The sequence below is a fragment of the Leopardus geoffroyi genome, chromosome A2 (genome assembly GCF_018350155.1).
Source record: "Leopardus geoffroyi isolate Oge1 chromosome A2, O.geoffroyi_Oge1_pat1.0, whole genome shotgun sequence".
Classification (NCBI taxonomy): domain Eukaryota; kingdom Metazoa; phylum Chordata; class Mammalia; order Carnivora; family Felidae; genus Leopardus; species Leopardus geoffroyi.
Genome location: NC_059331.1, coordinates 16,892,129 through 16,918,664, shown reverse-complemented (window position 1 = coordinate 16,918,664; position 26,536 = coordinate 16,892,129). Strand labels below are relative to the sequence as shown.

The 26,536-nt window shown below is 43.5% G+C and overlaps 1 protein-coding gene across 2 annotated transcripts in view; it reads left to right on the top strand.

The window, feature by feature from the left end:
• The window catches only part of LOC123605608 (SREBF chaperone), a 73,455-nt gene that overhangs the window by 23,376 nt on the left and 23,543 nt on the right, over positions 1–26,536 (top strand). The window contains exons 1-2 of one of the 2 annotated variants that reach the window (XM_045492718.1): positions 10,972–11,060; positions 13,016–13,235. In XM_045492718.1, the coding sequence (XP_045348674.1) occupies positions 13,114–13,235 (122 nt within the window). In that variant the 5' untranslated portion in view covers positions 10,972–11,060; positions 13,016–13,113. Of the gene's footprint in view, positions 1–10,971; positions 11,061–13,015; positions 13,236–26,536 lie in introns of those variants that run through there. The other variant, XM_045492717.1, reaches the window with a different exon arrangement.

Here is a 26,536-nt window from a genome sequence, read left to right as displayed (position 1 = left end):
CACCCCTGGAAATACTTACTTTTAATGCTTTTGTGTTTCCTATCTTAATACTGTCATTTTTCATCTTTCCTTTCACTCAGAAAAGTCCCCTTTAAGTAGGTTCCACTCTGGGCATGGAGCCCAACATGGAGCTTGAACTCACAATCCTGAGATCAAGACCTGAGCTAGGATCAAGAGTCAGAACTCAACCAACTGAGCCATCCAGGTGCCTCCTCCAAAAGTCCCCCTTAGTATTTCTTGCAGGGCTGGTTAATGGTCATGAACTCCTTTAGTTTTTGTTTGTCTGGGAAATTCTCTCTCTCATATTCTGAATGATAGCCTTGCTGGACAGAGTATTCTTGGCTGAAGGTTTTTACCAATTAGCACTTTGAATATTGATTCATGCCACTCCTTTCTGGCTTAGAAAGTTTCTGATGAAAAATTCACTGATAGCCTTATGGTATTTCCTTTGTATGTAACTGTCTTCTTTTGTATTGTTGCTTTTAATACTTTAAAAAAAAAATTTTTTTTTTAACGTTTATTTATTTTTGAGACAGGGAGAGACAGAGCATGAACAGGGGAGGGTCAGAGAGAGAGGGAGACACAGAATCTGAAACAGGCTCCAGGCTCTGAGCTGTCAGCACAGAGCCCGACGCAGGGCTCAAACTCACGGACCACAAGATCATGACCTGAGCCGGAGTCAGATGCTTAACCGACTGAGCCACCCAGGTGCCCCAGCTTTTAATACTTTTTTATTTACCACTATATTTTGCCATTTTAATTACAATTAAATTTTAATAAATTTAAATACAAATTAAATGTCTTGGGGTGGATCTGCTTTTCTGATTTTGTTGGGGGTTCTGTGCTTCCTGGATCTGGATGTTTGTTTCCTTGCCCAGTTTAGGGAAGTTTTCAGCTATTATTTCTTCATATAGATTCTTTGCCCCCTTTCTCTTTCTTCTTCTTGTAGTACTTCTATAATACTGTTAGTTTGAGGGAGTCAAAGAGTTCCCTAAGTCTATTCTCATTTTGCATAATTCTTTTCTCTTTTGTTCAGCTTGATTACTTTCCATTGCTCTGTCTTCTAGGTCATGAATTCATTTCTCTGCTTCTTCCAGCCTGCTGTTCATTCTATCAGGTGTGTTTCTCATTTTGTTTATTGAGCCTTTTAATCTTTGCTGTGTTATTCCTTATCTCTATGTTAATGGTTTCACTGATGTCCTCCATTTTTTTCAAGTCCAGTGAGTATCTTTATGATTATTACTGTAGATTACTGTAGGGTTGTTTTTTTTTTTTTACTGTAGGTGTTTTTTAAAAAATATTTTTAAAAGATGTTTTTGTTTATTTTTGAGAGAAGAAGAGACAGAATGCAAGTGGGGAAGGGGCAGAGAAGAAAGGCAGAGACAGAATCTGAAGCAGGCTCCAGGCTCTGAGCTGTCAGTACAGAGACTAATGCGGGGCTCAAACCCATAAACTGCAAGATCATGACCTGAGCTGAAGTCAGATGCTTAACCAACTGAGCCACCCAGGTGCCCCCCCCCCCCCCGCTATTATTTTTTTAAATAAGCTTTTTGTCCCTTTCTCCTTCTGTTTTCCTTCTAGGATACCAACAGGGCTCAGATAGTTTCTCTTGATGGTGTCTTATAATTCACATGGGCTTTCTTCTCTCTCTCTCTCTCTCTCTCTCTCTCTCTCTCTCTCTCTCTTTTTTTGCTCTACTCTGACTGGATAATTTCAAGTGACCTATAAATTCACAGATTCTTTCTTCTGCTTTGATCGCATCTGCTGGTGGTATTCTTTACTGCATGTTTCATTTCATTCATTGCATTCTTCACTTCCAGGATTTGTTTGGATTTTTTTTATAATTTCTGTCTCTCTGTTAAGCTTCTGGTTTTGTCTGTGCATTGTTTCCTGATTTCACTGAATTGTCTTTCTGTGTTTCCCTGTAGCTTACTAAGCTGAATTCTTTATTAGGCAGATTGCAAATCTCTATTTCTTTGGGGTCAGTTACTGGGAAACTGTTCTTGGGTGTCTTGTGTTGCTGTCTTCGCATTTGAAGAAGCAGTCACCTCCAGTCTTTACTGACTGGCCTTGGGAGAGAAATACTTTCTGTCAGTCTGCTGGGGATTCTGAGGCTTTCCCAGTGCATGATATTCCAAATGCTTTTTAAATGGTTGTCAAGTTCTAGAATCAACCTATACAAAATGTACTAGAGATTTTTGTAACAGTTTAAGAAGCAAATATAAACGTTTACAACATATGAAGAGATAAGCATCACAATAGCTAAAATCAGAAATATGTTCCAGTAAGGGCACCTGGGTGGCTCAGTCAGTTAAGTGTCCGACTTTGGCTCAGGTCATGATCTCATGGTTCATGGGTTTGAGCCCCATGTCAAGCTCTGTGCTGACAACTCAGAACCTGGAGCTTACTTTGGATTCTGTCTCCCTGCCCCACCCCACCTCCACCTCCCCGCTTGCACTCTGTTTCTCTCAAAAATAAATAAACATTAAAAATATATGTGTGTTCCAGTACTATTTGTATAAATGTATATGTACTACTTTTGTAACTGAAAAGCAATCACTATTGGGGCGCCTGGGTGGCTCAGTCGGTTAGGTGTCCGACTTTGGCTCAGGTCATGATCTCACAGTTTGTGAATTCAAACCCCGCATCGAGCTCTGTGCTGACATCTCAGAGCCTGGAGCCTGCTTCAGATTCTGTGTCTCATTCTCTCTCTGCCCCTCCCCTGTTCGTGTGCGCGCTCTCTCTCTTTCTCTCTCTCTCTCTCTCAAAAATCAATAAACGTTACAAAAAGAAAATAAAAAAAAAAGAAAAGCAGTCACAATTGTGGCTGGTAATGGGGAACTTTTGGGTAATACTCCTTGATGTGAGTGGTATTTAGGTTAAATGACTATGTTTACTTTCATGGAGCTGTATGCTTATAATTTGTATACTTTTCTGTAATATTTATGCTAAATTTAAAAATTTTAAGATAAAAAGGCAGTACTCATCATAAAAAATGTAAAAGTACAGAAAGTTGACTTAAAATGTCTCTCCACATACTCATATCACATGAAGACCAGCAACCAGTACTAACATTTTCTTCCATTCTTCTGATGTGTATTTTTTGCCTATAACCTTTATTTCATTATTTCAGATTGTAAAAAGATTCTGTAAGATTGTAAAAAGATTCATGTAAAAAGAATACATGCCCTGTATAGAAAACGTGTTAAACACAGTAAGACACTACATACTTCTCACAATGGAATATGATTGACAGAAAGATGCCAACAAGTATAGTGTAACCATTAAGTTTCTTTAATGGCAAAGAATATAGGAATTTATGAAGATATTTACATTAAAAAAATGAAAGGGTTCAGGGGTGCCTGGGTAGCTCAGTCAGTTAAGGGTCTGACTCTTGATCTCAGCTCAGGTCTTGATCTTAGGGTAGTGCGTTCAAGCCCCATGTTGGGCTCTACGCTGGGTGTAGAGCCTACTTAAAAAAAAAAAAAAAAAAACGTTTCTGATTCTGGTCAAGATGTAGTAAGCACATTCTATCCTTTCTCTCTGATTGAATACAATTAAAATCTCTGGACAGATTGCATGCATCAGTTGAGTATCCTGGAAGATAATGGTAGCAGGTGGTTTGGGGAAGGAAACTTTTTGTTTTTTGTCTCTAAAGAATACCTTTCGGTCTTGGGTGGGAGCCACTTGAGTGGCTCAGTTGGTTAAGCATCTGACTTAAGCTGAGGTTCAAGTTGTGATCTCACCATTTATGGGTTTGAGCCCCGCATCCGGCTCTCTGCTGTCAGTGCAGAGCCTGCTTGGGATCCTCTGTCCTCCTCTCTCTATGCCCCTCTCCGTGTGCACGCTCTCTCCCTCTGTCAAAAAATAAACAAACACTTAGCATACCTTCCAGCCTGGACTCAAAGGTAGAGGAAAATCTGGAACTGGGTGCATACAGAATAAGGTCCAAGAGAATCCCTCTCTTTCTAGTCTCAAGAGCAGGAAAGGGGATTCCTGTGGGTCAGAGAGTAGAGATGGATGAAGATCTTTTTGTTGTTGTTGTTCACATTCCCCCCTCCCCCATTTTCTCCTGCCCTGGCCCCCATGAAAGTCTATAGCAGTGGAGGCAGCAGTGACATTGGCAGCCAGATGGGAAAGGAGTCCTTTTATTTTTAGGGATTATGGTCCCAAGAGCATGGTGACATTCACTGGTTTTGTTTTCTCTATCCTCTCACCACTTTGCCCTAGGGGCAATCACAGTAGTGGGAGGTACTCAGCAGAGAAGCTAAAGCCTTTCCTTTTTAGCCAGAAGACCAGGAAAGGGGCCCCTGAGAGCTGGAAAGTGTTAGGAAGATTGCAGAGAGGAAGGAACTCAACAAAGTGAACCCATAGTATTATGTATGAACTCCTGGACTCTCCTTTGAAATAGCATGCGTGCATCTGACCCCTGAACAGCATACCAAGAGCTTTGAGGATTCAGCGGTGAAGTGTGCTGGCCACTGCATGGTATACCTGGGACAGATCACAGTAGTATCACAGGGGCTGTGAAAACTAAACTGACATCACAACACAGCCCACAAAAGATGGATAGGAACTTGTGGGTTGGACCTAATCAATGTAGTTACTGTTCAAACAAACAAAAATCCACTGTTTTCCATTGCACCTAAACAAGATCCAGAGTAACATAGCATAATATCCAGAAATTCAAAATTGTCCCGTATATGAAGAGTTGGGAAAATCTTACTGTCTCCTAAGGAGAAGGGACAGTCAACAGATGGTAACTATGACATGTTATAGATGTTGGGATTATCAAAGAATTTAAGGCAAAAAGCATAATTAAAATATAATTAAAACTTCAAGAAGTAGGGGTGAACACCCTGGAAACAAATGGGAAATTAGACATTTAAATTTAAAATTGTAGGGGCGCCTGGGTGGCTCAGTTGGTTAAGCGTTCGACTTCAGCTCAGGTCATGATCTCGCAGTCCGTGGGTTTGAGCCCCGCGTCGGGCTCTGTGCTGACAGCTCAGAGCCTGGAGCCTGTTTCAGATTCTGTGTCTCCCTCTTTCTCTGATCCTCCCCTGTTCATGCTCTCTCTCTCTCTCTCTCTCTCTCTGTCTCAAAAATAAATAAACATTAAAAAAATTTTTTTAAATAAAATTGTAAAATTTATAACTAAAACTAAATTAAAAATTCCTTAAAGGGACTCAGTAACAGGGTGGAGATAAAAGAAGAGTGAGTTAACTTGAAGATAGAACAGTGAAAATTATCTGGTCTGACCCAATAGGAATTGTTAAACTGAAGAGAAGTGAACAGAGCTTCAGGGAATTATGGGATGATAACAAAAGGTTTAGCTTTTCATGTTATTGAAGTCCCAAAAGGAGAGGAGATGGAGTAGTACAGAAAACTGTTTGAAGAAATTATGGAAAGGAAGAAATAAATGCAACCCTATTTGCAGATGACATGATAATCCACTTAGAAAATCCCAAGGAATCTACAAAAAGGACTCTAGATCAAACAGTTTTGAATGGGAGGAATCAGAATACCCATTTCAAAACTTTTTTATAGTTTCGGTAATCATGAGTAGTATTGGTAGAGGGATAGACACATAGATCACTGGACCTAGGAAACCTAGAAATACACCCACACAAGTACAGCCAACTGCTTTTTGAATGTTTGTGACTCCCCCAAATTTACATTTTAAAATCCTAACCCCGGTGTGATGATACTAGGAAGGTGGGGGACTTTGGGAGGTGATTAGGTTATAGGGTGAAGCCCTCAAGAAATGGAATCAGTGCTAGGGCGCCTGGGTGGCTCTGTCGGTTAAGCATCTGACTTCAACTCAGGTCATGATCTCGCAGTTTGTGGTTTCGAGCTCTGCGTCCAACTCTGTGCTGACAGCTTAGGGCCTGGAGCCTGCTTCGGATTTTGTGTCTCCCTCTCTCTCTGCCTCCCTCCTGCTCCCACTCTATCTCCCTCTCAAAAATAAATAAATAAACGTTTAAAATTAAAAAAAAAAAAAAAAAAAAAGGGATCAGTGCCCTCATAAAAGAGACCCCAGAGAGCTCTTACCTCTTACTCTCTGTCATGTAGGGACGCAGAAAATAGCCATCTGTGAACCAGGAAGTGGGCCTTCCCCAGAAATGTAGTCTGCTAGTGCCTTGATCTTCGATTTCCCAGCCTCCGGAACTGTGAGAAATAAATATACATATGTTGTTTAAGCCACCCAGTGCATGATATTTTTGTTGTAGTAGTTCGAACAGACTAAAATGTGTCAGGACAGTTCAGTGGAGGAAGGGTAGTCTTTTCAACAGTTGCTGTGGGAACAATTGGATATCTATGGGGTGGTCGGGAGAGAACAACCTAGGCCTAAGCTTCACAGCATATAAAAAAAGTAACTCAAATGGATCATAGATTTAAATGTAAAACTATAAAAAATGCTAGAAGAAAACATCAGAGAAAATTTTCAGAAGCACAGCAGGGTAAAGAATTCTTATACATGGCAAATAAAGCATGATCCATAAAAGAAGAAAAATGGATAAATTAGACTTCATCTAAATTAGAAACTTTGGCTATGTCAAAAAGTTTGTAGAAAGAATAAAAAAGGAGACAAGCTACAGAGTGGGAGAAAGTATTTCCAAAGAGCATATCAGACAAAGACTCCTATTGAAAGAATATAAGGAAACCTCAATAACAACCCCTAAAAACCCAGTTATCAAAGAAGAAAGCATAAGAGAAATGAGAAAATACTTTGAGGTGAATGAAAACAAAATCACAAATATGAAAACTTACAGGATGCAGCTAAAGTAGTTTTTGGAGGGAAATTTATAGCTGTCGATGCTTATATTAAGAAAAGAGGAAGAGGGGCACCTGGGTGGCTTAGTTGGTGGCTCAGGTCATGATCTCATAGTTCATGAGTTCGAGCCCCACGTTAGGCTTTGCACTGACAGCTCAGAGCCTGGAGCCTGCTTCAGATTCTGTGTCTCCCCTCTCTCTCTGTCCCTCCTCCATCTGTGCTCTCTCTCTCTCGCCCTCAAAAGCAAATAAATAACGAAAAGAAGAGGAAGATATCAAGTCAGTAACCTCAACTATTAAGGAGGTAACTATTCTTCAACTTTAAGAAACTAGAACAAGAAGAGTGAAATAAACCCAAGGCAAACAGAAGGAAGAAAATTATGAAACTAGAGTGGAAACAAATGAATAGAGAATAGGAAAACAACAGAGTAAGTAAAACCAAAAGTTGATTCTTTTAAAAGATCAACAAACTTGGCAAGCCTTTAGCTAGAATGACCAAGCAAATAAGATTCAGATTACTAGAACTATTAATGAAAGTGGGGACAATACCACCCACCTTCCAGAAATAAAAAAGATTGCAAGGATATACTATGAATAGTAAATACTATGCCAGTAAATTAGTTAACTTAGATAGAATGGGCAGATCCTGAAACAAACTAAGAAAACTGACTTAAAGAAGAAATAGATGGGAATGCAAGCTGGTGCAGCCACTCTGGAAAACAGTATGGAGGTTCCTCAAAAAACTAAAAATAGAACTACCCTACAACCCAGCAATTGCACTTACTAGGCATTTATCCAAGGGATACAGGTATGCTGTTTCCAAGGGACACCCCCCCCCCATGTTTATAGCAGCACTATCAACAATAGCCAAAGTATGGAAAGAGCCCAAATGTCCATCCGTGGATACAGAAGATGTGGTGTATTACTCGGCAATCAAAAAGAATGAAATCTTGCCATTTGCAACTATGTGGATGGAACTGGAGGGTATTATGCTAAGTGAAATTAGAGAAAGACAAAAATCATATGACTTTACTCATATGAGGACTTTAAGAGACAAAACAGATGAACATAAGGGAAGGGAAACAAAAATAATATAAAAACAGGGAGGGGGACAAAACAGAAAAGATTCATGGAGAACAAAGGGTTATGGGAGGCGTTGTGGGAGGGGAGATGGGCTAAATGGGTAAGGGGCACTAAGGAATCTACTCCTGAAATCATTGTTGCAATATATGCTAATTTGGATGTAAATTTAAAAAAATAAAAAATAAAATAAAATGAAATCACAAAAAAAAGAAGAAATAGAAAATCTGAATAGCAGGAAACAAGGAAAGAGTTTGAGTTAATAATTTTAAAATGTCCCACTAAAAACAAAACAAAAAACTTGCCACTAATAAAAGCCCATTATCTGATGGCTTTACTAGTGAATTCTGCCAGATGTTTAAAGATTTATCATGAACTCTTCCAAAAAATAAGGGAGCACTTCCAAATCATCCTGTGAGGCCAGCATTACCCTAATACCAAATGCTGGACAAAGATGTCGTATAAAAAGAAAACTGCAGGGCAGTATCCCTCATGAATACAGATACAGTAGCCCTCAACAAAATATTAGCAAACCTGGTCTAACATTTAGAAGTAATGCAAAGTTGGTTCAAAATATGAAGAAAACTCAGTCTTTATAAACCTTATTAGGATAAATAAACACAAGATTATCTTAAAAGACACAAAAAACAATACCCTTTAATGATTTTTTTAAAAACGTCTCGAACTAGGAATAGAGGCCTGATAAAGGCATTTATGAAAAACTTCCATGTAATGTCATATTTAATGGTGAAAGACTGAATGTTCTCTTCCTGAGCTCAGGAATAAGATGAGGATTCATTCTCACCAGTGCAATTCAACATTGTACTAGAAGGTCTAGCCAAGACAGTTTTAGAAGAAAATCACATAAAAAACATCGAAATTAGAAAAGAAATTAAACTAACTGTATTTGCAAATGGCATGATCTTGCATATATAACATCCTGAGGCATATACACACAGACATGTGGCACATGTGTGTGTTCAGTGTCACTGGTCATTAGGAAAGGATAACTTAGGACCCAATTAGCTATCAGTACACACCTGTTGGCACAGCTAAAAAAAAAAATAGTGGAAATACTGAATGATGGTGGATGAGAAGAAATAGTTTCATATGTTGCTGGGGGGAATGTAAAGTGGTACAGGCACCCTGGGAAATATTTTGGCAGTTTCTTAGAAAATGTAAACATAACCATAGTACCCTAGGTGTTTCACTTCTAGGCGTTTATTCCAGAGAAATGGGATAGTCCGTAAACCTTTGTGGTAAGAACAAGTGTGACAGTTCCAGTGTAGCCAAAGATTGGGGGAGGTGGTGAATATTTTCAACAAACAGTCCTGGAAAGCTGTGGGACAGAGCCTGTAGTCTGTATAGTTTTTTACATCTTTTTTCCCTATTCCTCCACCTTCCTTTGGCACATTTATTTTTCTTGGTTGATTCTTTTTTTTTTTTTAATCTTTTTTTTAACTTTTTTTTTTATTTTTGAGAGAGGAGTGGGAGAGGAGCAGAGAGAGGGAGACAAAGAATCCGAAGCAGATTCCAGGCTCTGAGCTGTCAGCACAGAACCCGACGCAGGGCTTGAACCCACAAACTGCAAGATCATGACCTGAGCCACTGTCAGGAGCTTAACTGACTGAGCCACCCAGGTGCCCTTTTCTTGGTTGATTCTTAATGTGTGAGTTGGTTGAAGAGAATTTTTTTTTTTTAATTTTTTTTTTTTTTTCAACGTTTATTTATTTTTGGGACAGAGAGAGACAGAGCATGAACGGGGGAGGGGCAGAGAGAGAGGGAGACACAGAATCGGAAACAGGCTCCAGGCTCCGAGCCATCAGCCCAGAGCCTGACGCGGGGCTCGAACTCACGGACCGCGAGATCGTGACCTGGCTGAAGTCGGACGCTTAACCCACTGCGCCACCCAGGCGCCCCTGGTTGAAGAGAATTTTAAATGTTGAGTGGTGAATATAGGCGCAAAAAGACCATCATCTTAAAAAAAAATTGTGTCTTATGTTAACATATCGTGTATGTGTGGATTTTTCTGAAACTTTCACATGTATTTTCACAATTTGGCGCTGGTTCAGAACTGTGGGCACCTCAAGCGAGCTCACAGCAAAGTGGGATGCGCCTGCCTCCCCAGTCTGTCCTCATGGACTCATTCCACTCCTAGTGCCCTTTATTTTCTGAGCCAGAGTGACTGACTTGATCTATGCTTGTTCCTCTGTAAAATTCCTGAGGGCTGTTCTGACTGGTTCTAGGAGTTTTTTCCTTCGTGTGCACAGCTCTGTAATTTAGGTGTCTAATAACAAACTCCTTTGTTTTTGCTTATAGTGGGGTCTCCCACAAAGGCAGGCAGCAGGGTTGTTTACATTTTTATGTAATGTGGTCCACTCAGGCCTCCTGGCCTCCATCCTTTGTGCATGTTGTGTCTCTCTCTTTAAATTCAAGGAGAGCCATAGGTTTTGATCTGAAGAAACCTATGAGTGTGGGGCAATGTAAGAAAAACAGGTTTTTGGATCAGGTTGGGTAAATTTTGCTTTGGAGTAGCTTTGCATTAAAATGTGTACAGTGGAGTAGAGATGAATAATGTCTCCTCTTGGTAGGTTCAGGTAGGTTGGCTGTGTCATGAACTAGAATTTTTTTTTTTTTTTGCTTTGTTTTCCAGGTGCTGTGAAAATTAACTATTAGTATAACTAATAACTAAAGGTCAGTGGGAGGTGAAATTAACTAAGATCATGTCAGAAAGAGTTGCATTTGCTGCAAACCGGAAGTGAATTGGATAGTTTTTTCTCTTGTCTATAGTTCCGCTTGTAAGAGCTGGACTGCAGGGGTGCGACCTGACCCCTCCTGTATTGCCAATGTGTGTGCAGAGGAGGCCAAGAAGGAGATTGGGATTACAAAATCAGAATTTCCTGGAGGGCTTGGTTTTGCGACACTTCAGGGAAGTGATGAGAGACTTGTCAGAGGACAGAGGTTGGAAAAGCTAGTTTATGGCCTTCGGTCTTCAGGGATCCTCTTGATAGTGTCTCTCCACAGGTGTGCGTCTCATCAAGGTTTGTTTCCCCACCCCCACCCCAGGGGCAGGATGGAAGGCCGGTGGCACAGGAGCAGTAACAAATGCTTCCCAGAATCCTTGTTTATGCTGGGTGGTGAGCACTATTGTGGGTTGCCTGCTGTGGGTGCACTGCTAGAGACTTCTTTGACCTGTCACGCTCCAGGTGAGCCTTGTGAATTGTTGAGCTATTGTGAACACCTCTGCTACTTGGGCCAGCAGCTGCTACCTGCTGGCTCCTCTATCCATTTCCTATTGAATTGACCCACAGAGGATTCTTTGTATTTCCTTAGAGGGTTGCTGGACTGGAAAATTGCATATGCACTGAAGGCTTGTGTTTCCAGGAAGGTGGAAAGATTGGCAGCCATTTGTCTTCTTGTGAATTGGCTGTCGTGTGACTCCTTTTGCTTCTCGTTTCTGGTCTTGACACTGCTGAAGAGTCACCTCTTTGGCCTAGGTTTCCATCAGTGAGCCTGATCAAGCCAAGACACAAGTCCCAGCAGGTTCCCTGTAGCACAGACCAAAGAAAACAGCAACGGGGAACAGGAGAAGTAGGTTTATTCTAGGGTAACATTGGAGAGCTCAGTAAGGAAGGGAATTCTAGATCCCTGGCTTCTGCTGGAGTTTTCTATTCTGAATTTACTGGTTTAAGGTTTTCTGGTTGGAAGCAACAGAACTTAATTTTGACTCGTACAAGCAGAAAGGATTTATTGGAAGGATATGGGATGGCTCACAGACTGGAAAGAAAAGCTGTGGAGCCTCATCTTCAGAAAGTGCTGGTGTCAGAGGAGCCGTGATCTTAGGAGCGGGAACCTCTTGGGGTTGAATAAGCACCACCACATCCAGTTCCTGCTGCTGTCTGTTCAGAAGTCAAAGTCCAGGGACAAAGGCCCAGCCGGCCTGGTGTGGGTCAGGGAGTGGCACCTTGACTGACAGTCTGTCCAGGCCCAATCCTGTGGAGGGAGGTGGTTCCCTTGTGCCAGAAAGAAGACAGCTGCTGGGCAGGCAGCAACAGGATTGTGTCCCAGGAACAACTGCCTCACCAAGAGCAGCAGCTTCCACCTAATGATGCAGCCACAGTGAATTTGTTTTCTGTCAGGAGCCTGGGTTTTTTGGTGTTTTTATGTTAAAGGCTGACTCCACTGAACATTCTTTTTTTTTTTTTTGAGAGAGTGAGTGCACAAGTGGGGAGGGGTAGAGAGAGAGGGAGAAAGGGAGAAAGAGAATCCCAAGCAGGCTCTGCACATTCAGCACAGAGCCTGATGCGGGGCTCAAACAAACCATGAGATCATGACCTGAGGCAAAACCAAGAGTGGGACGCTTAACTGACTGAGCCACCAAGGTGCCCCTCCACTGAACATTCTTTACCAGTGGAACACTGTGCAAGAATGTGTTTTCTGAGGGGTCACCTCTGTGTGAAGTTTTCCCCCAAGGATTTCTGTCGATCTGCCTGTGCCTAGAGAAAGGTGGGGAGGGTGTCCAGAACACCCCTCTGTCAGAGGGCAGCTGAAGGTGATATCTGTTACTCAGCTGTGCTTTCTTGTGCCACCTGTGAGAACAATGCCCTGTCTGGGGAGTGGTCTTTTTTTTTTTTTTTTTTTTCCAAGAGAGAGGGGGCACACATGCGTGTGTGCGCATGTGAACAGGGGAGGGGTAGAGGGAGAGAGAATCCCAAATGGGCTCTACACTTAACTCTGGGGCTTGATCCCACAACCCTGGGATCATGACCTTAGCCGAAATCAAGAGTCAGACACTCAACTTGACTGAGCCACCCACCCAGGAGCCCCTGGGGAGTGGTCTTTTAGAAATTCCTTCTATGGAAGAAGGTTGAGAGTTTGTTATCAGAACTAGAGGGGCAGTCTTTTGGCCTCTTTAGTTAGACTGACTTAGAAACTGCCCACAGTCACTAAGAGCTGACCGGGGTGTGTGTGTGTGTGTGTGTGTGTGTGTGTGTGTGTGCGCGCGCGCGCGCGCGCACGTGTGTGTTGGGATTGATGTCTCCAGATTTTGCATGTGGGCATCCTGAAACATGTCTCCACCCACGTCACAGCTGCCTCCCCCAGCAGCCCTAGTGTGCAGAACCAGTACTAGCTGTTAATGTTGACTTTTCTCCCTTGCCAGGTATCTGCAGATGGTGTCCATTGTCAGTGCTGTCCAGCGTGCACCAGGCTGATCCATGGTCACTTTCCGGGATGGCAGCAAGGTGACTTCAGCTGAGGATGACCCTGACTGAAAGGCTGCGTGAGAAGATATCTCAGGCCTTCTACAACCATGGGCTGCTCTGTGCATCCTACCCCATCCCTATCATTCTCTTCACGGGGCTCTGCATCTTAGCCTGCTGGTATGTTTCTGAGTTGTCCTGGATATGTTGGGCCAGTGTGTTGGGACAGTAGGTTTCCTAATTCTGACTGCTCGGTAGCCCTTGGACTGTGTATACTTTTTATACACTGACTGGCGGCTGGTTGAAGCTGCTGGGTGGAGAGCTCTAGTCCTGGGGTATTTAGCCACTATACTGAAACAGACCAGTCTGGCCCTGACGTAGGGATTCTCCAGATTTGTTCAAAATTATTTCAGAATAATGTTTAAATGCTTTTAAGAAACCACAAGATGATTGAAAGGCATGATTTTTTAATTTTCCTTCTCAACAGTGACAGTTTCATTTTGGTACATTTTAGTACCTGGTTGAGAGCAGGAGCATTTGAGTGTGTTGCAAAACCAAGTCCATTTGAACAATTTCTTGGACACCCTCGTTCAGGCTTACCCAGAGACTTGGTTCTGTGCTCTCCAGTCATTTTCTTGTGGCCACAAGGAGCCTCTTTCTGATCTCTTGCTGATTCTCAGGGCCAGCTGTGGTCACCAAGGACTGTTGTGGTAGCTGCCTTCCATCCACATCTGTCTTTCTATCACAGGGCCTTACAGAAGCTGAAGGCTGTGGCTTATAAAAGGATAGGCTCGGTGTAAGAAGATATCTGATGGCCTTTTTGGCTCCAAAACACTGACACCCATGAAAAGAGCCAACTGTATGATCCTTGCCTCTGGAAAGAATTCTGGTTTCCATATTCATTGTACATCTGACATTTGTTAGATGTAGTCATTGCTGTGCTGGAAGGAGGGTGGCTCAGGACTGAGCTCACTGTTCAGTTTGTTAATGATCCCAAGCTCTTTTCTACTTAGGACTAAGAAAGATGAGCATCTTTCATTGAGAATTTCCTGCTGGGTGCTTCATAATAACCTTGGGAAGCGGTCCAGTTATATTTCCATTTAACCAAAGTGAGGTCGAGGATTGAAGACTTGCATGGTGTGCACAGTTAATAAGCAGGGATGCTGGGATTTAAATCTAGGCCTAGGGATTCTGGTGCCAGCACTATGGCACTCTGTCACCCTGACTGTCCTCGCTGTGGATGTGTATTTATACTGACGTTTAAATTTTGTTAGATTGTGTTGTACAGGATACTTATGGCTACATCCTATAGGAGATAAATTTGTAGAACATAGCTCTTGTTTTTTCCTCTAGGTTAATTATTTCTTTCAGAATCTCTTTCAAGATCATACTTTTCAAAAATCGTCTCTCTCCTTCAAAATCATACTTTCCCAGGCTTGGCCTGTGTGATAAGTCCATGGCTCTTAAACCTGAGCTAGCAACAGAATCACCTGGACGGCATGCTAAACACAGATTGCTGAGCACCACCCTAGAGTTTCCATTCATCAGGTCTGGGATGAGCCCAAGAATTTACATCTCTAACAAGTTCCCAGGCCTGGGGACCATGTGCTGAGAACCACTAGACTGTGTCTTTCTTGAAAATTTCTCTGAAGTTCTATCACCTTTCAGTGAAAAGAGTTTTCTCTCTTATTCTGATTCTTGGAGCAGCAGTGTGTGGGGACACTCATGGTTATTATCACTGATGTTGCCTTCTGTTGAGGGTGGTAGAACTTAGCTTCCCCTCCACTAAGTTCTCAGCTCCTCGATGGCCTCTTTACACATGCCTCAGCACATGGGAACATGGTAAGAAATACTTGATGGATGAGTACATTGGATTAAACTTGTCTGCTCGGTGAGCAGTTTGAGTTGACGAGGTGGTAGTTGTGATTCCCCTTCCACAAACACAACTCTGGCTACGGGAAACGGAAAGTATGTTTCCTCTTTGCTGTTCATCTTCTGGGTATTGGGTGTAGCCAGCTGAGACCAGGCAGCTTCCTGGACAGGGAATGTAGGATATGTGTAGCAGCTGCTTGGGTGCAGTTGGGCCTTATCTTTGAATGAATAATTTGATATTACACAAATGTTTCAGAACAGACAGTCCTTGGATTTATGATATGAGGGCCTCTGGTATGAAAACCTTAGGAGACAGCTGACATGTCAAGTTTGGAGAACTCCCTCTTGACTCATGGTGAATTAGAATAGGATGGAAGTTGGGGAAGAGGCAGGTGTGATGAAAACAATATTTAACAACCAGTACAGCCCAGATGCAGCCAAGCCTGCCTTATATTTCACAGGTGCTTCTGGCTGAACATCAGTCTAGAGGAAGAGGTGGGTGGTGAGGCTCAGGGTAGGACTAGGCTGATGGGAAGGAAAGGAAGACTGATCTTCATTGACCTCCGGCTTTGTAGGTCCTTTGATGCTTTTCCTTTCACACACACACTGTTCCATTTGGTGCCTGACATCCTTGGAGGGGGTGGTTGTGTCCTAGATTTTTTTTTAAGGGTGATTAAACTAGTGTGGAGAGCTGGTAAGTGGTAAATATTATGACTGGCAGGTCCCTGTGGAAAGCCCTGTACTTTCTCTACTTCACCCTGGTGATAGGAACGTTTTGAAGAATACTATTTGGTGCTGATAGCTTTCATTGCAAGATGTTTGCTCTCTGAACAAGAAGCCTGAGAGAGATGGTCTCAGTTGCAGTGGGCCAGGATTAGGGCCTGGCAGGATCTGCCTAGACCGAGAACAGTCTTTTTGAGGCAGTAGCCCTATATAGCAGAAGTTGGGGAGAGAGCACAAAGTTGGGTTTTCTCAATAAAGATGGCTTAAAAAAACAAAAGATGGCCATAATAAATGCCAAGCACTATGCCAGACCAGTGATGCACACATCATTCCTCTCAGAAGTGCACAGTTGTGGGTCCAAGACATTGGATATTGTGCCCAGCAGATGTGACCTGGCCTTGGGGCAAAGGGAGACAATGTCAGGGAGGCTTCTTTGGAGGAGAGCCTCTGAGCTGAACCCTGCGGGAAGAGTAAGTGGTGTCTTCGTCTTCATCATTTAAGGTCATCAGTCAGCTCGTTCAGCAAATGGGCAGGGAAGGGAGTATCCCGGCAAGCCCCTCCAAGAACCTGCTACCTCCTCTGGTCCCGCCCTCTGACGCCACCACAGTTTCCTCATGTCTTTGCAGTCCAAAGTTTTTCTTTGAAGAGAAAAATCAGCCTTGTACTCTCCCATTCTTAGTGCTGTGTACTTACTTTCTCAAACCAACATCTTTGTCGAGTTATCTCAAAAGAGTTTTTTAACAACTTTTCTTAAAATCTGATTGGCTTAGGAAACATTTTCCAAGGCTAGATGAAGTCTGTTAGCCTCCAAAAATGATAAAGTTTGTATCAGAGAATCCACGGGTTGTGGGTCTTTTGGGGCAAGAGATGAGATGTTGTGGACTCAGGGCACAAGCCTCCGTATCCTCTTCTGACCCGGGAACCTTCCCTCTGCAGAGCAGCTTCCTGCTTCTGTTCAGAGCCTCGGGTTGCCTGCAGAAAACAGAGTGTGAGTAATAGCATTTAGTAGTTTCATTAGATACCTAGATTCTGTTTAGTTGTTCACCTTGTATTGTTCCTGGAATGAGACCCTTGTGCAGCTTGAACTCAAAGGGCCCCTGCACTTGATGTCCTTGTTCAGATCTGGCAGCCACCTGAGCTGTAGACCCCATTCTTCAGCGCTGGACCACCCTGGGAACAGTGAATGCTTTTTCCTCCAGGAAAATCTGATGAAACTTGCAGCACGTAGACACTGGCAAGAGGTGTCTTCACATTTCCTAGAGGTTAGGCCATCAGGACCTGAGGGTGTGGCCCAGCAGCAGCCCAGCAAGGCAGAGGGCGCCGTTGCTCCCATTGCGCCCTGGGATGTGGTGGGTGCACTGTTGGGTGAAGAGAGAGTGCTCGAGCGCCAGGCTAGCGGACTGCCTGTGTGCAGAACAGAGGTCAACGTGAGGGTCATTGGGTCACTTGTTGATCCTACAGCCTGCTGCTCATGGCTAGAGATGGTGATTTTCATTTGGAGAGCAAGTTAAATCATAGTGAGGCCATTCTAAACCTCATGAAGGACGGTAATCTTGCAAACTACATGGGTATTCCAGAGCAGGCTTGGCCCCTTTCCTCGTCCATTTTCTCTGGCAGAATGCAGTACCTTTGAGCTGAGGCTGCACATCTCCGTTGCATGGTCTCTGTCCACCTCTCCCCCCATCTCCCCACATCTCAAGTTTCCCCAGATCACCATGAGTCCTTGGGAAGTGTGCATACAGGGGCCTGTATTAAAGGTTCCTTCTTTCTACGCCCATGTGGTCACTGTAGACACATTTATATTCTCTTTGTGATCAAGAAAGAAATCTAAGTAACTGAAGCCTTATGTGCAGTTGTGCTTTGGAGAGCCAGCTGGGTAGCTGAGAATGAGTCCCAGAGCACCCCTCGTCTCTGCCCTGAAGCCTGCACTTGAGAGCCCAAGGGACCAGCTCCTGCAGCTGCTCCAGGATGCTGACCTGTTCAGCATGCCAGAGCCAAAGCCTCCCCCCAGCAGAAGTTAACTCCTGGCCTCACAAACAAGCTCTGGAAAAGTTCTGAAATGCCTGTGGGAGATCAGAGACTCCTTTACCACCCCAAATTTCCTCAAGCAGGAAAGGGCAGGAGATCTCAGAAATACCGCCTTCTAGTCTTTTGCTACCCCACCTCTAGCCCTGTACTGTTCTCCCCTGAGAGGCGAAGAGAGAAAACATCTCCCACCCTGATGCCTCCAGATAAGTGCCTTATGCAACATCTCTGAGTGTCATTTCTGAGGCTGATGTTTCCATCTGTCTTCGGCATCTCCTGAACCTCCATCCTAGATGACTGGGAGTGAGGAGGAGTTGAGACTAGAGCCAGTAGCATCCGTGTAATTGTGGGATGCAGGGCAACAGGACAGTGCACAGAAGCTTGGTCAAGAAGCAGGGGAAAGGACCATTAAAGGTCCTAAATATACTTGCATGGGAGTGGTTGAAAGGTCCCCCCTCCCCATCCAAAAGCCCACCCTGGCCCAGGGGATGGCCGTCGCCTCACCCTGCCCCAAGACACAACGGGATGTGTACATCTGACCCCAAGCCCCCTTGTTTTTATATTCAGGCCCCTGACAGGGTGGCAACAAAAGGGATATATGGACAAGAAGGGCAGGGCCAGGTCCTGGGATGTGAGAGGGCAGAGGAGCTGGTGGTCAAGAACCTGTCCCAGGGAGGAGGGACCATGGGTGAGCCTACAGTCCATACCCTCAGCACATGCTGTGTTGTGATGGACTTCACTTCAAAAGCAAGTTTAAAGATAAATTTATTAAGAATTTCCATACCAATGAAGACATCCAGATGGCAAACAAACACATGAAAAGATGTTCAACATCGCTCATCATCAGGGAAATAAAAATCAAAACCACAATGAGATACCACCTCATACTGGTCAGAGTGGCTAAAATTAACAACTCTGGAAACAACAGATGTTGACCAGGATGTGGAGACAGGGGAACCCTCTTGCACTGTTGGTGGGAATGCAAACTGGTACAACCACTCTGGAAAACAGGAGATTTCTCGAAAAATTAAAAATAGAATTACCCTGTGACCCAGCAGTTGCACTACTAGGAATTTATCTGAAGGATACAAAAACGCTGATTTGAAAGGGCACATGCACCCCAATGTTTATAGCAGCACTATCAACAATAGCCAAATTATGTATATACAATGGAATACTACTCAGAGATGAAAAAGAATAAAACCTTGCCATTTGCAACAACGTGGATGGAACTAGAGGGTAGTATGCTAAGCGAAATAAGAGAAAGACAGATATCACATGATTTTACTCATGTGGAATTTGAGAAATTTAACAGGATCATAGGGGAAGGTAAGGAAAAATAAGATAAAAACAGAGGAAGGCAAACCATAAGAGACTCTTAAATACAGAGAACAAAGTGAGGGTTGATGGGCATGGAGGGTGGGGAAAATGGGTGATGGGCATTAAGGAGGGCACTTGTTGGGATGAGCACTGGGTGTTACATGTAAGAGATGAATCACTGGATTCTACTCCTGAAGCCAAGACTACACTGTATGTTAACTAACTTGAGAATAAAATAAATAAGTAAGTAAATAAATGAGAATTTCCATAGAGCTACTGCAGAGCATTAAACCCCAAGCGCCGAGACCTTCTGAACGCGGGGTCCTGTGCAGCCATATGGGTTATGAAGCCAGCCTCGCGCATGGAACATCTGGTAGATAAATAATCCTGAACATTTCCTGAACATCTTTTATGTGACTGATATTGGGGATGCAGAAATTAAAATGGCATGGACCCTCCCTGTACATTTCTTATATTAATCATGCAGATGAGAAGTCTCTAGGATCAGTGTTTGCAGGCTGCCATGGAGAACAGAAGACATGTGCCTACCTGCCTGGGATTGGAGGAATACAAAGGCTGTGTTGCCCTGAAGGACAAGCAGGAATTTGGCTGGCCTTGGGGAGAGCAAGGGGAGCCATTTCGTTTTGGGCTCCCCTGAGGCAAGGATTTGAGTACATACGTGTAGCTAATGTGTAAAATGAAGTGAGCACTGGTAGGAAGGTGGAAAAGTGAAATAGGAAGAAGCATCATCCAGCAACTTACCACCACAGGAACTGTGTAATCTCACTCGGGAACGCTGAGAAATGGTGCAGGACGTCCACCTCAGAGCTCGTTACCTGGGTGTGGGGGAGCCAGACTGTGCCAGGGTCAACAGACTCTTTCCCTACAGGGCCAGTTGGTAAGGCCACATACAGTCTCTGTCACGTAGTTTTGTTTTTTTTTTTTAGTAACCCTGTAAATGTGTAAAAACCATTCTTAGCTCACAGGTCACACAGAAACAGGCCAGGGGCTGTAGTTTCCCAACCCCTGATCTACACAACATCAGCCACTGGTTGAGGGCTGCCTCCAGCCAGCATTGGTTCCCACCGCTTAGGCAGAGAGGCCTCCAGCGGCAACAGAACAGTCTCAAGCGAGAGAGATGCAGATGCTAACAGTTGGAAGTTGAGCCAGCGTGCCCAGAAGTAAGACTAGAAGGGAGAAGGGGAGGGCAGCAGCCTCTGGGGATGTGTTGGGCGGCCAGATGTGGGGAGCAGGCCATACAGGCGTGGTAGCAGGTGGTGTGTGGGCTGGGTGGGGGGGAGATTGGAGATTTTAGTTCCATATTTGATTAAGAGATAAGTGATTTCAGGGGTAGAAGCGGAGAGTCTAGCTGTGCTAGTGCATTCATTGCTCTAGGTGAGAGTTGATTGTTGCTTAGTCTAAGCTGAAGGTCTGGAGGTGGTGAGATGTGGTGGTGTCTGGATATATTTTGAAGGTGGAGCCTTCAGGATTGTCTGAAGACCAGATGTGGAATATGAGAAAAAGAGGATCAAGATCAAAGTGCTTGGCCTGAGCAGCTGGATGGGTGGAGCTGAGACAGGAAAGGCAGGGGAGGTTTTGGAGACCTGGTTCATTTCCTTTGCCCCTGTAAGATCAGGCCAAGCCAAGATATAATCTGGTCTTAGAAACGAGTTTTGCGGAAGCAACATGGGGGTGGTTGTAGAAATCTCCAGACAGTTTCTTTCTTTAAATGTCTAGTCTGTTTTCCAACCTTGGAAAAGTGAGTGTTTTTACTTTTGAAAATTGCCTGATGGTTTTCTTCCAAGTTTTCCTTTTGGCTACAATGTGGTAGCTGTGGATGATGATTATTCCCTTGCATTTTGCAATTTTGTAGACTCTTTTCCTTGCGTGTTTTTCTTTTGCCTATGTTAAAAGGAATGTGTGGATGTTTCAGTTTTTTAACAAGACAGAAATGCAATACACGGTATTAGAGTGTGATGTTAAGAGCACAGACTCTGATGCCTGTGCTGACATCCTGGTTTTGTCACCTTCTGGTGAGGATATAGCTTCTGCATGTCACACTGGGTTGTGCTGAGGCTTAAATAAGCAGATAGATGGAAGGCACTTGGATTGGTGCCTGACACATAGTAGGTGCTCAGTGAGAGGAACCATGACTAGTATAGAGACAGAGACAGGCAGATCCGCTGCCAGTGGTAAGAACCATGTTGGGGTGAGTATAGGGTCCTTTGGTAGCTCACAGAAGGAGGGGCCCCAACCCAGATTTGGGGAAAGATTTCCTACAGCAAGTGGTACTGCAAGTGAGGCCGCCAAGGTGAGTTATGTAGGAGAAGAATAGGCAAGTGTGTTCCAGCAGGGGCAGAGCCTCAGAAGCAAGAGAGCAGTTGTGTGACTCCGAGGCAGGGTTGGGGAATGGCTGGGAGCCTTTTGAAGAACTTCAAGGCCTGTAGGCTTCATCCTGAGAAAGCTGGATGCTCTGGAGTGTGCTGTCCTTCTTTTTCTTCCTGCTGCCATGTTTAGACTCCTGGAATTCACAGATATTTTTTAATTCACAGTTTGAGAAGCAGGCTGCCTTTGGTTCAGTCAGTGTGTTTTGGGCAGCTGTGGTATGGAAAGTGAATGTAGATGTAGAGTGTACTGCCTGCTTTCATCTTGCAGTGAAGCCAAAGCTCCATCATTCTTAGCTCTGGGCCCCGAGACTCCTCTCCACATTCAGAGCCCAGAGGTTAGTCTGTGTTGTGCAGGGCTTTCCAAAGCAGAACCTTAGCTGAATCTCCAGAGACAGCCTTGGATGCCTGTCTCCAAACAGCTGAACCTTGGTTTTTGGAAGCATCGAGAGAGGAGCCAGTGTTCATGTACAAGGGAGTCTCCATGTGATTGACAGCTGATTTCTCCTCAGAAACCATGGAGGCCAGAAGGCAATGAGAAAACGTTTTAAATTTTGAATGAAAAAAATCAAGTATCCTATATTCTACAAAACTAGTCTTCAGTAATGAAGGAGAAATAGAGATATCCATATAAACAAAAGCTGAGCGGGTCTGCACTACCGGAAACACTAAAGCAAGTCCTTCAGGCTGAAGTGAAGGGATACTAGACAATAATTTGAAACCATAAATAAAAGTAACACTAGTAAATATAACCAGACTTTTATATTTTTGGTTTGGTTTGTAACGTCTGTCTTTTATGATTTAAAAGGCAGGGGCACTGAATAATAATTTTAGATCTGTAGTGATGGGCATACAATGTATAAATTGTAATCTGTGGCAATAACAATATAGAAGGGAAGAAACAGATATATAGCAAAGTGTTTAGATACTATGGAAACTAAGCTTCTCAGGCTGGATAATTTCAGCTGTCTTATTTTCAAGGTCACTGATCTTTCTCCTGCCTGCTCACATCTGCAGAACCCCTCTTTAACAATGTTATTCAATCTGGGTTGTTGTAAGTTGTTAATAATAATTGTAATCCCTATTGTAACCAAACAGTAACTTGAAAATACAGAAAATGAAAGAAGAAGGGAGTCAAAGTGGCACATAAAAAAATTAGCCAAATACAAAAAAGGGCAGCAATTGGAGGAATTGAGGAACAAAAGTCATACAAGACATAAAATGGCACAAGTAAACCCTTCCTTATTAGTAATCACATAAAATGGGAGTGGATTTAACTCTTCTATTAAGAGAGACATTGGGGTTGCTTGGGTGGTTTGGGTAAGTGTCTGGCTCTTGATTTCAGCTCAGGTCATGAACTTACGGTTGGTGTGATCGAGCCTCGCACTGGGTTCTGCGCTGACAGTGCTGGCTGCAGAGCCTCTTTGGGATTCCGCTCCTTCTCTCTCTCTGCCCCTCCCCCACTGGCACGCTTGTACATGCGCTCTCTTTCAAAAAATAAACATTAAAAAAAATAAGAGGGGCGCCTGGGTGGCTCAATCGGTTAAGCGTCTGACTTCAGCCCAGGTCATGATCTCACGGTCCGTGAGTTCGAGCCCCACATCGGGCTCTGGGCTGATGGCTCAGAGCCTGGAGCCTGCTTCCGATTCTGTGTCTCCCTCTCTCTCTGCCCCTCCCCCATTCATGCTCTGTCTGTCTCTGTCTCAAAAATAAATAAACGTTAAAAAAAAAAAAATGAGTAACTTTAAAAAAAAAAAAATAAGAGAGAGGCACCTCGGTGGCTCAGTCGGTTAAGCGTCCAACTTCGGCTCAGGTCATGATCTCACGGTTTGTGGGTTCGAGCCCCGCATTGGGCTTTGTGCTGACAGCTCAGAGCCTGGAGCCTGCTTCGGATTCTGTGTCTCCCTCTCTCTCTGCCCCTCCCCCGTTCATGCTCTGTCTCTCTTTCTCTCAAAAGTAAATAAACATAAAAAAATTTTTAAAAAATAAGAGAGACATTGGCAGATTAAATTTACAAAGAATCTATATACTGTCAACAAGACACTTCAGATACATAGTACACTTGAGATATAAGAACACAAAGAAGGGGCGCCTGGGTGGCGCAGTCGGTTAAGCGTCCGACTTCAGCCAGGTCACGATCTTGCGGTCCGTGAGTTCGAGCCCCGCGTCAGGCTCTGGGCTGATGGCTTGGAGCCTGTTTCTGATTCTGTGTCTCCCTCTCTCTCTGCCTCTCCCCCGTTCATGCTCTGTCTCTCTCTGTCCCAAAAATAAATAAACGTTGAAAAAAAAAAATTAAAAAAAAAAAAAAACCACAAAGAAGTTGAAAGTAAGGATGGAAAAATACATTCCATGCCAAACAGTAACAGAGAGAGACCTAGAGTGGCTCTATGATTGTCAGACAACATCTAAAAGGTAACAAAATAAAGGACATTACATATTGATAAATGCTTTAGTACAGCAAGAGTGCATCACAGTTATAAACATTCACACACCTAATAACAAGGCTACAAAATAAATGAAGCAAAAACGGACAGAATTGAAATGAGAAATTGAGAAATCCACAGTTATAGTTGGATATTTCAGTTCTGTACTGTCAGTACTAGATACAAGAAGAGACAGCAAGATAAGGAAACGGAGGACTTGAGCAACAGTGTCAACCAGCCAGACCTAACAGACATGCAGAGAACACCCAGCAACAGCAGAAGACATGTTCTCAAGTGCTCGCGGAGCAGTCTCCAGGATAGACCATCCGTTAGGCCACAGACAAGTCTTGATGAATTAAAGAAGACTGAAATCAGATAGAATATCTTTTCCAATCGCAGGGGAATGAAACTAAACATACTAGAAGGAAAACTGGAAAATTCACAAGTAGGTGGAAGTTAAACAGGATATTCTAAAACAACCAATGAGTCAGGAAGTCAGAAGGGAAATTCAGAAAATACCTTGAGGTGAGGACAAAAACAAAGACCCGAAATACCAAATCTTTTTTTTTTTTTAATTTTTATTGTTAACGTGTATTTATTTTTGAGACAGAGCATGAACGGGGGAGGGTCAGAGAGAGAGGGAGACACAGAATCTGAAGCAGGCTCCAGGCTCTGAGCCGTCAGCCCAGAGCCCGATGCGGGGCTCGAACTCACGGACCGCGAAATCGTGACCTGAGTTGAAGTCGGACACTTAACCGACTGAGCCACCCATGCGCCCCACAAAATACCAAATCTAATGGGATGCTGTGATAGTCGTACTACGAGGGAAATGTGTAGCTGTGAGGACGACTCAGTACTCCTGTCTAGAATATATATTGGGGCGCCTGGGTGGCGCAGTCGGTTAAGTGTCCGACTTCAGCCAGGTCACGATCTCGCGGTCCGTGAGTTCGAGCCCCGCGTCGGGCTCTGGGCTGATGGCTCAGAGCCTGGAGTCTGTTTCCGATTCTGTGTCTCCCTCTCTCTCTGCCCCTCCCCCGTTCATGCTCTGTCTCTCTCTGTCCCAAAAATAAATAAACGTTGAAAAAAAAATTAAAAAAAAAATTGTTAGAATATATAAAGAACTAAAAATCAATGAGGAAAAGACAGCCAACCCAATTAAACAGAAGAGGGACTTCACAAGAGGTTATGTCTGAATGGCCAGCAAGCATATGAAAGAATTTTCCACATTGCTGCACATTGAAACCGCAGGGAGATACCACTACGTCCTCTTCCATGTGGTTACATTTAATTGGCCTGACAGTGTCAAGAGGTGGCAAGGATTTGGAGCAGTTGGAACTCTTGTCACACTGCTGGTGGGAACATACGTTTGTACAACTACTTTGGAGAATTGGTATTCTCTACAAAGCCAAACACATACACTATAAAATAACACTTCCTTCTGGGAACACACCCAACAGAAATGAGTGCTGATGGCCACCAAAAGCCATCTATGAAAATGACCGTAATAACTCTATTCTTCATAACTGAAACCGGGAACAGCCGCAGGTTCCTCGACAGTGGAATGGATAAATGCAGGGTAGTGTATAATTCAGCGGAATAGTACATACCACATACCTACGGGAAAGAATGATCTGATATGTATGGATGAATCTAGCAGATAAAATTTAGGTCAAAGCAGCCAGTCACAAAAGAGAACACCCGTAGCATGGGTGATTTTATGTATAAGTCATTACAAAGGCAAAACGAGTTTATGGTGATGGAAGTTCTGATAGTAGTTTGGGGTGCTCTTCACTGGGCAAGGGCACAAAGCTGCCTTCTGAGGTCCTGGAAATGTTCTATAGCTTGATCTAGGCAGCGGTTACCCAGGTGTGTGCCTATGTAAAAGTTCATTGCACCAGATAGTTAAGGTTTGTACATGTATCAGAGTTGTAAATTAAAATTAAAAACAAAAGTTTTGTTAAAAAGTGAGACATGACACAAAATGAAAATGTACATGGGTTTGCCAGCTTTTTGTTGTAAGGCCAGGGCTTTTCCTGTGTGAGTGGTGGGTCTAGTGTAAAATCTAGTGTAAAATACACTCTCAGTGTGTTATATACAATTTTTGTGGTCTTTTTAAATTGGAGCAGTTGCCCAGCAATGTACATCAGGATCCTTCTGGATTTTTATTTTTATTTTTATTTATTTATTTAATGTTTATTTATTCTTGAGAGAGACAGAGACAGAGTGTGAGTGGGGGAGGGTCAGAGAGAGAAGGAGACACAGAATCTGAAGCAGGCTCCAAGCTGTCAGCACAGAGCCCAACGTGGTGCTCAAACCCATGAACTGCAAGATCATGACCTGAGCCGAAGTTGGATGCCTAACCGACTGAGCCACCCAGGCGCCCCTCCTTATGGATTTTTACACATTTCCCCCCCCCCCTCCCCGGTTTCTTATTGTTGTCTTACTTTTAATTTGACAAGGTTTTTTTTTTTTTTTTTTTTTTTTTTTTTAGCATCTTTATTAGGTCTCTAAAAATATTCATCCAGTCTGTTTTATCAATTGGACTTCCTTGTAAGCTTTCTGTGGCTAAAAATAAGCTCGAAAGTTTTTTGTTTTTTTTTTTAATGTTTATTTTTGAGAGAGAGAGAGACAGTTGCAAGCACGGGAAGGGCAGAGAGAGAGGGAGACACAGAATCCGAAGCAGGCTCCAAGCTGTCAGCACAGAGCCCAACGTGGTGCTCAAACCCATGAACTG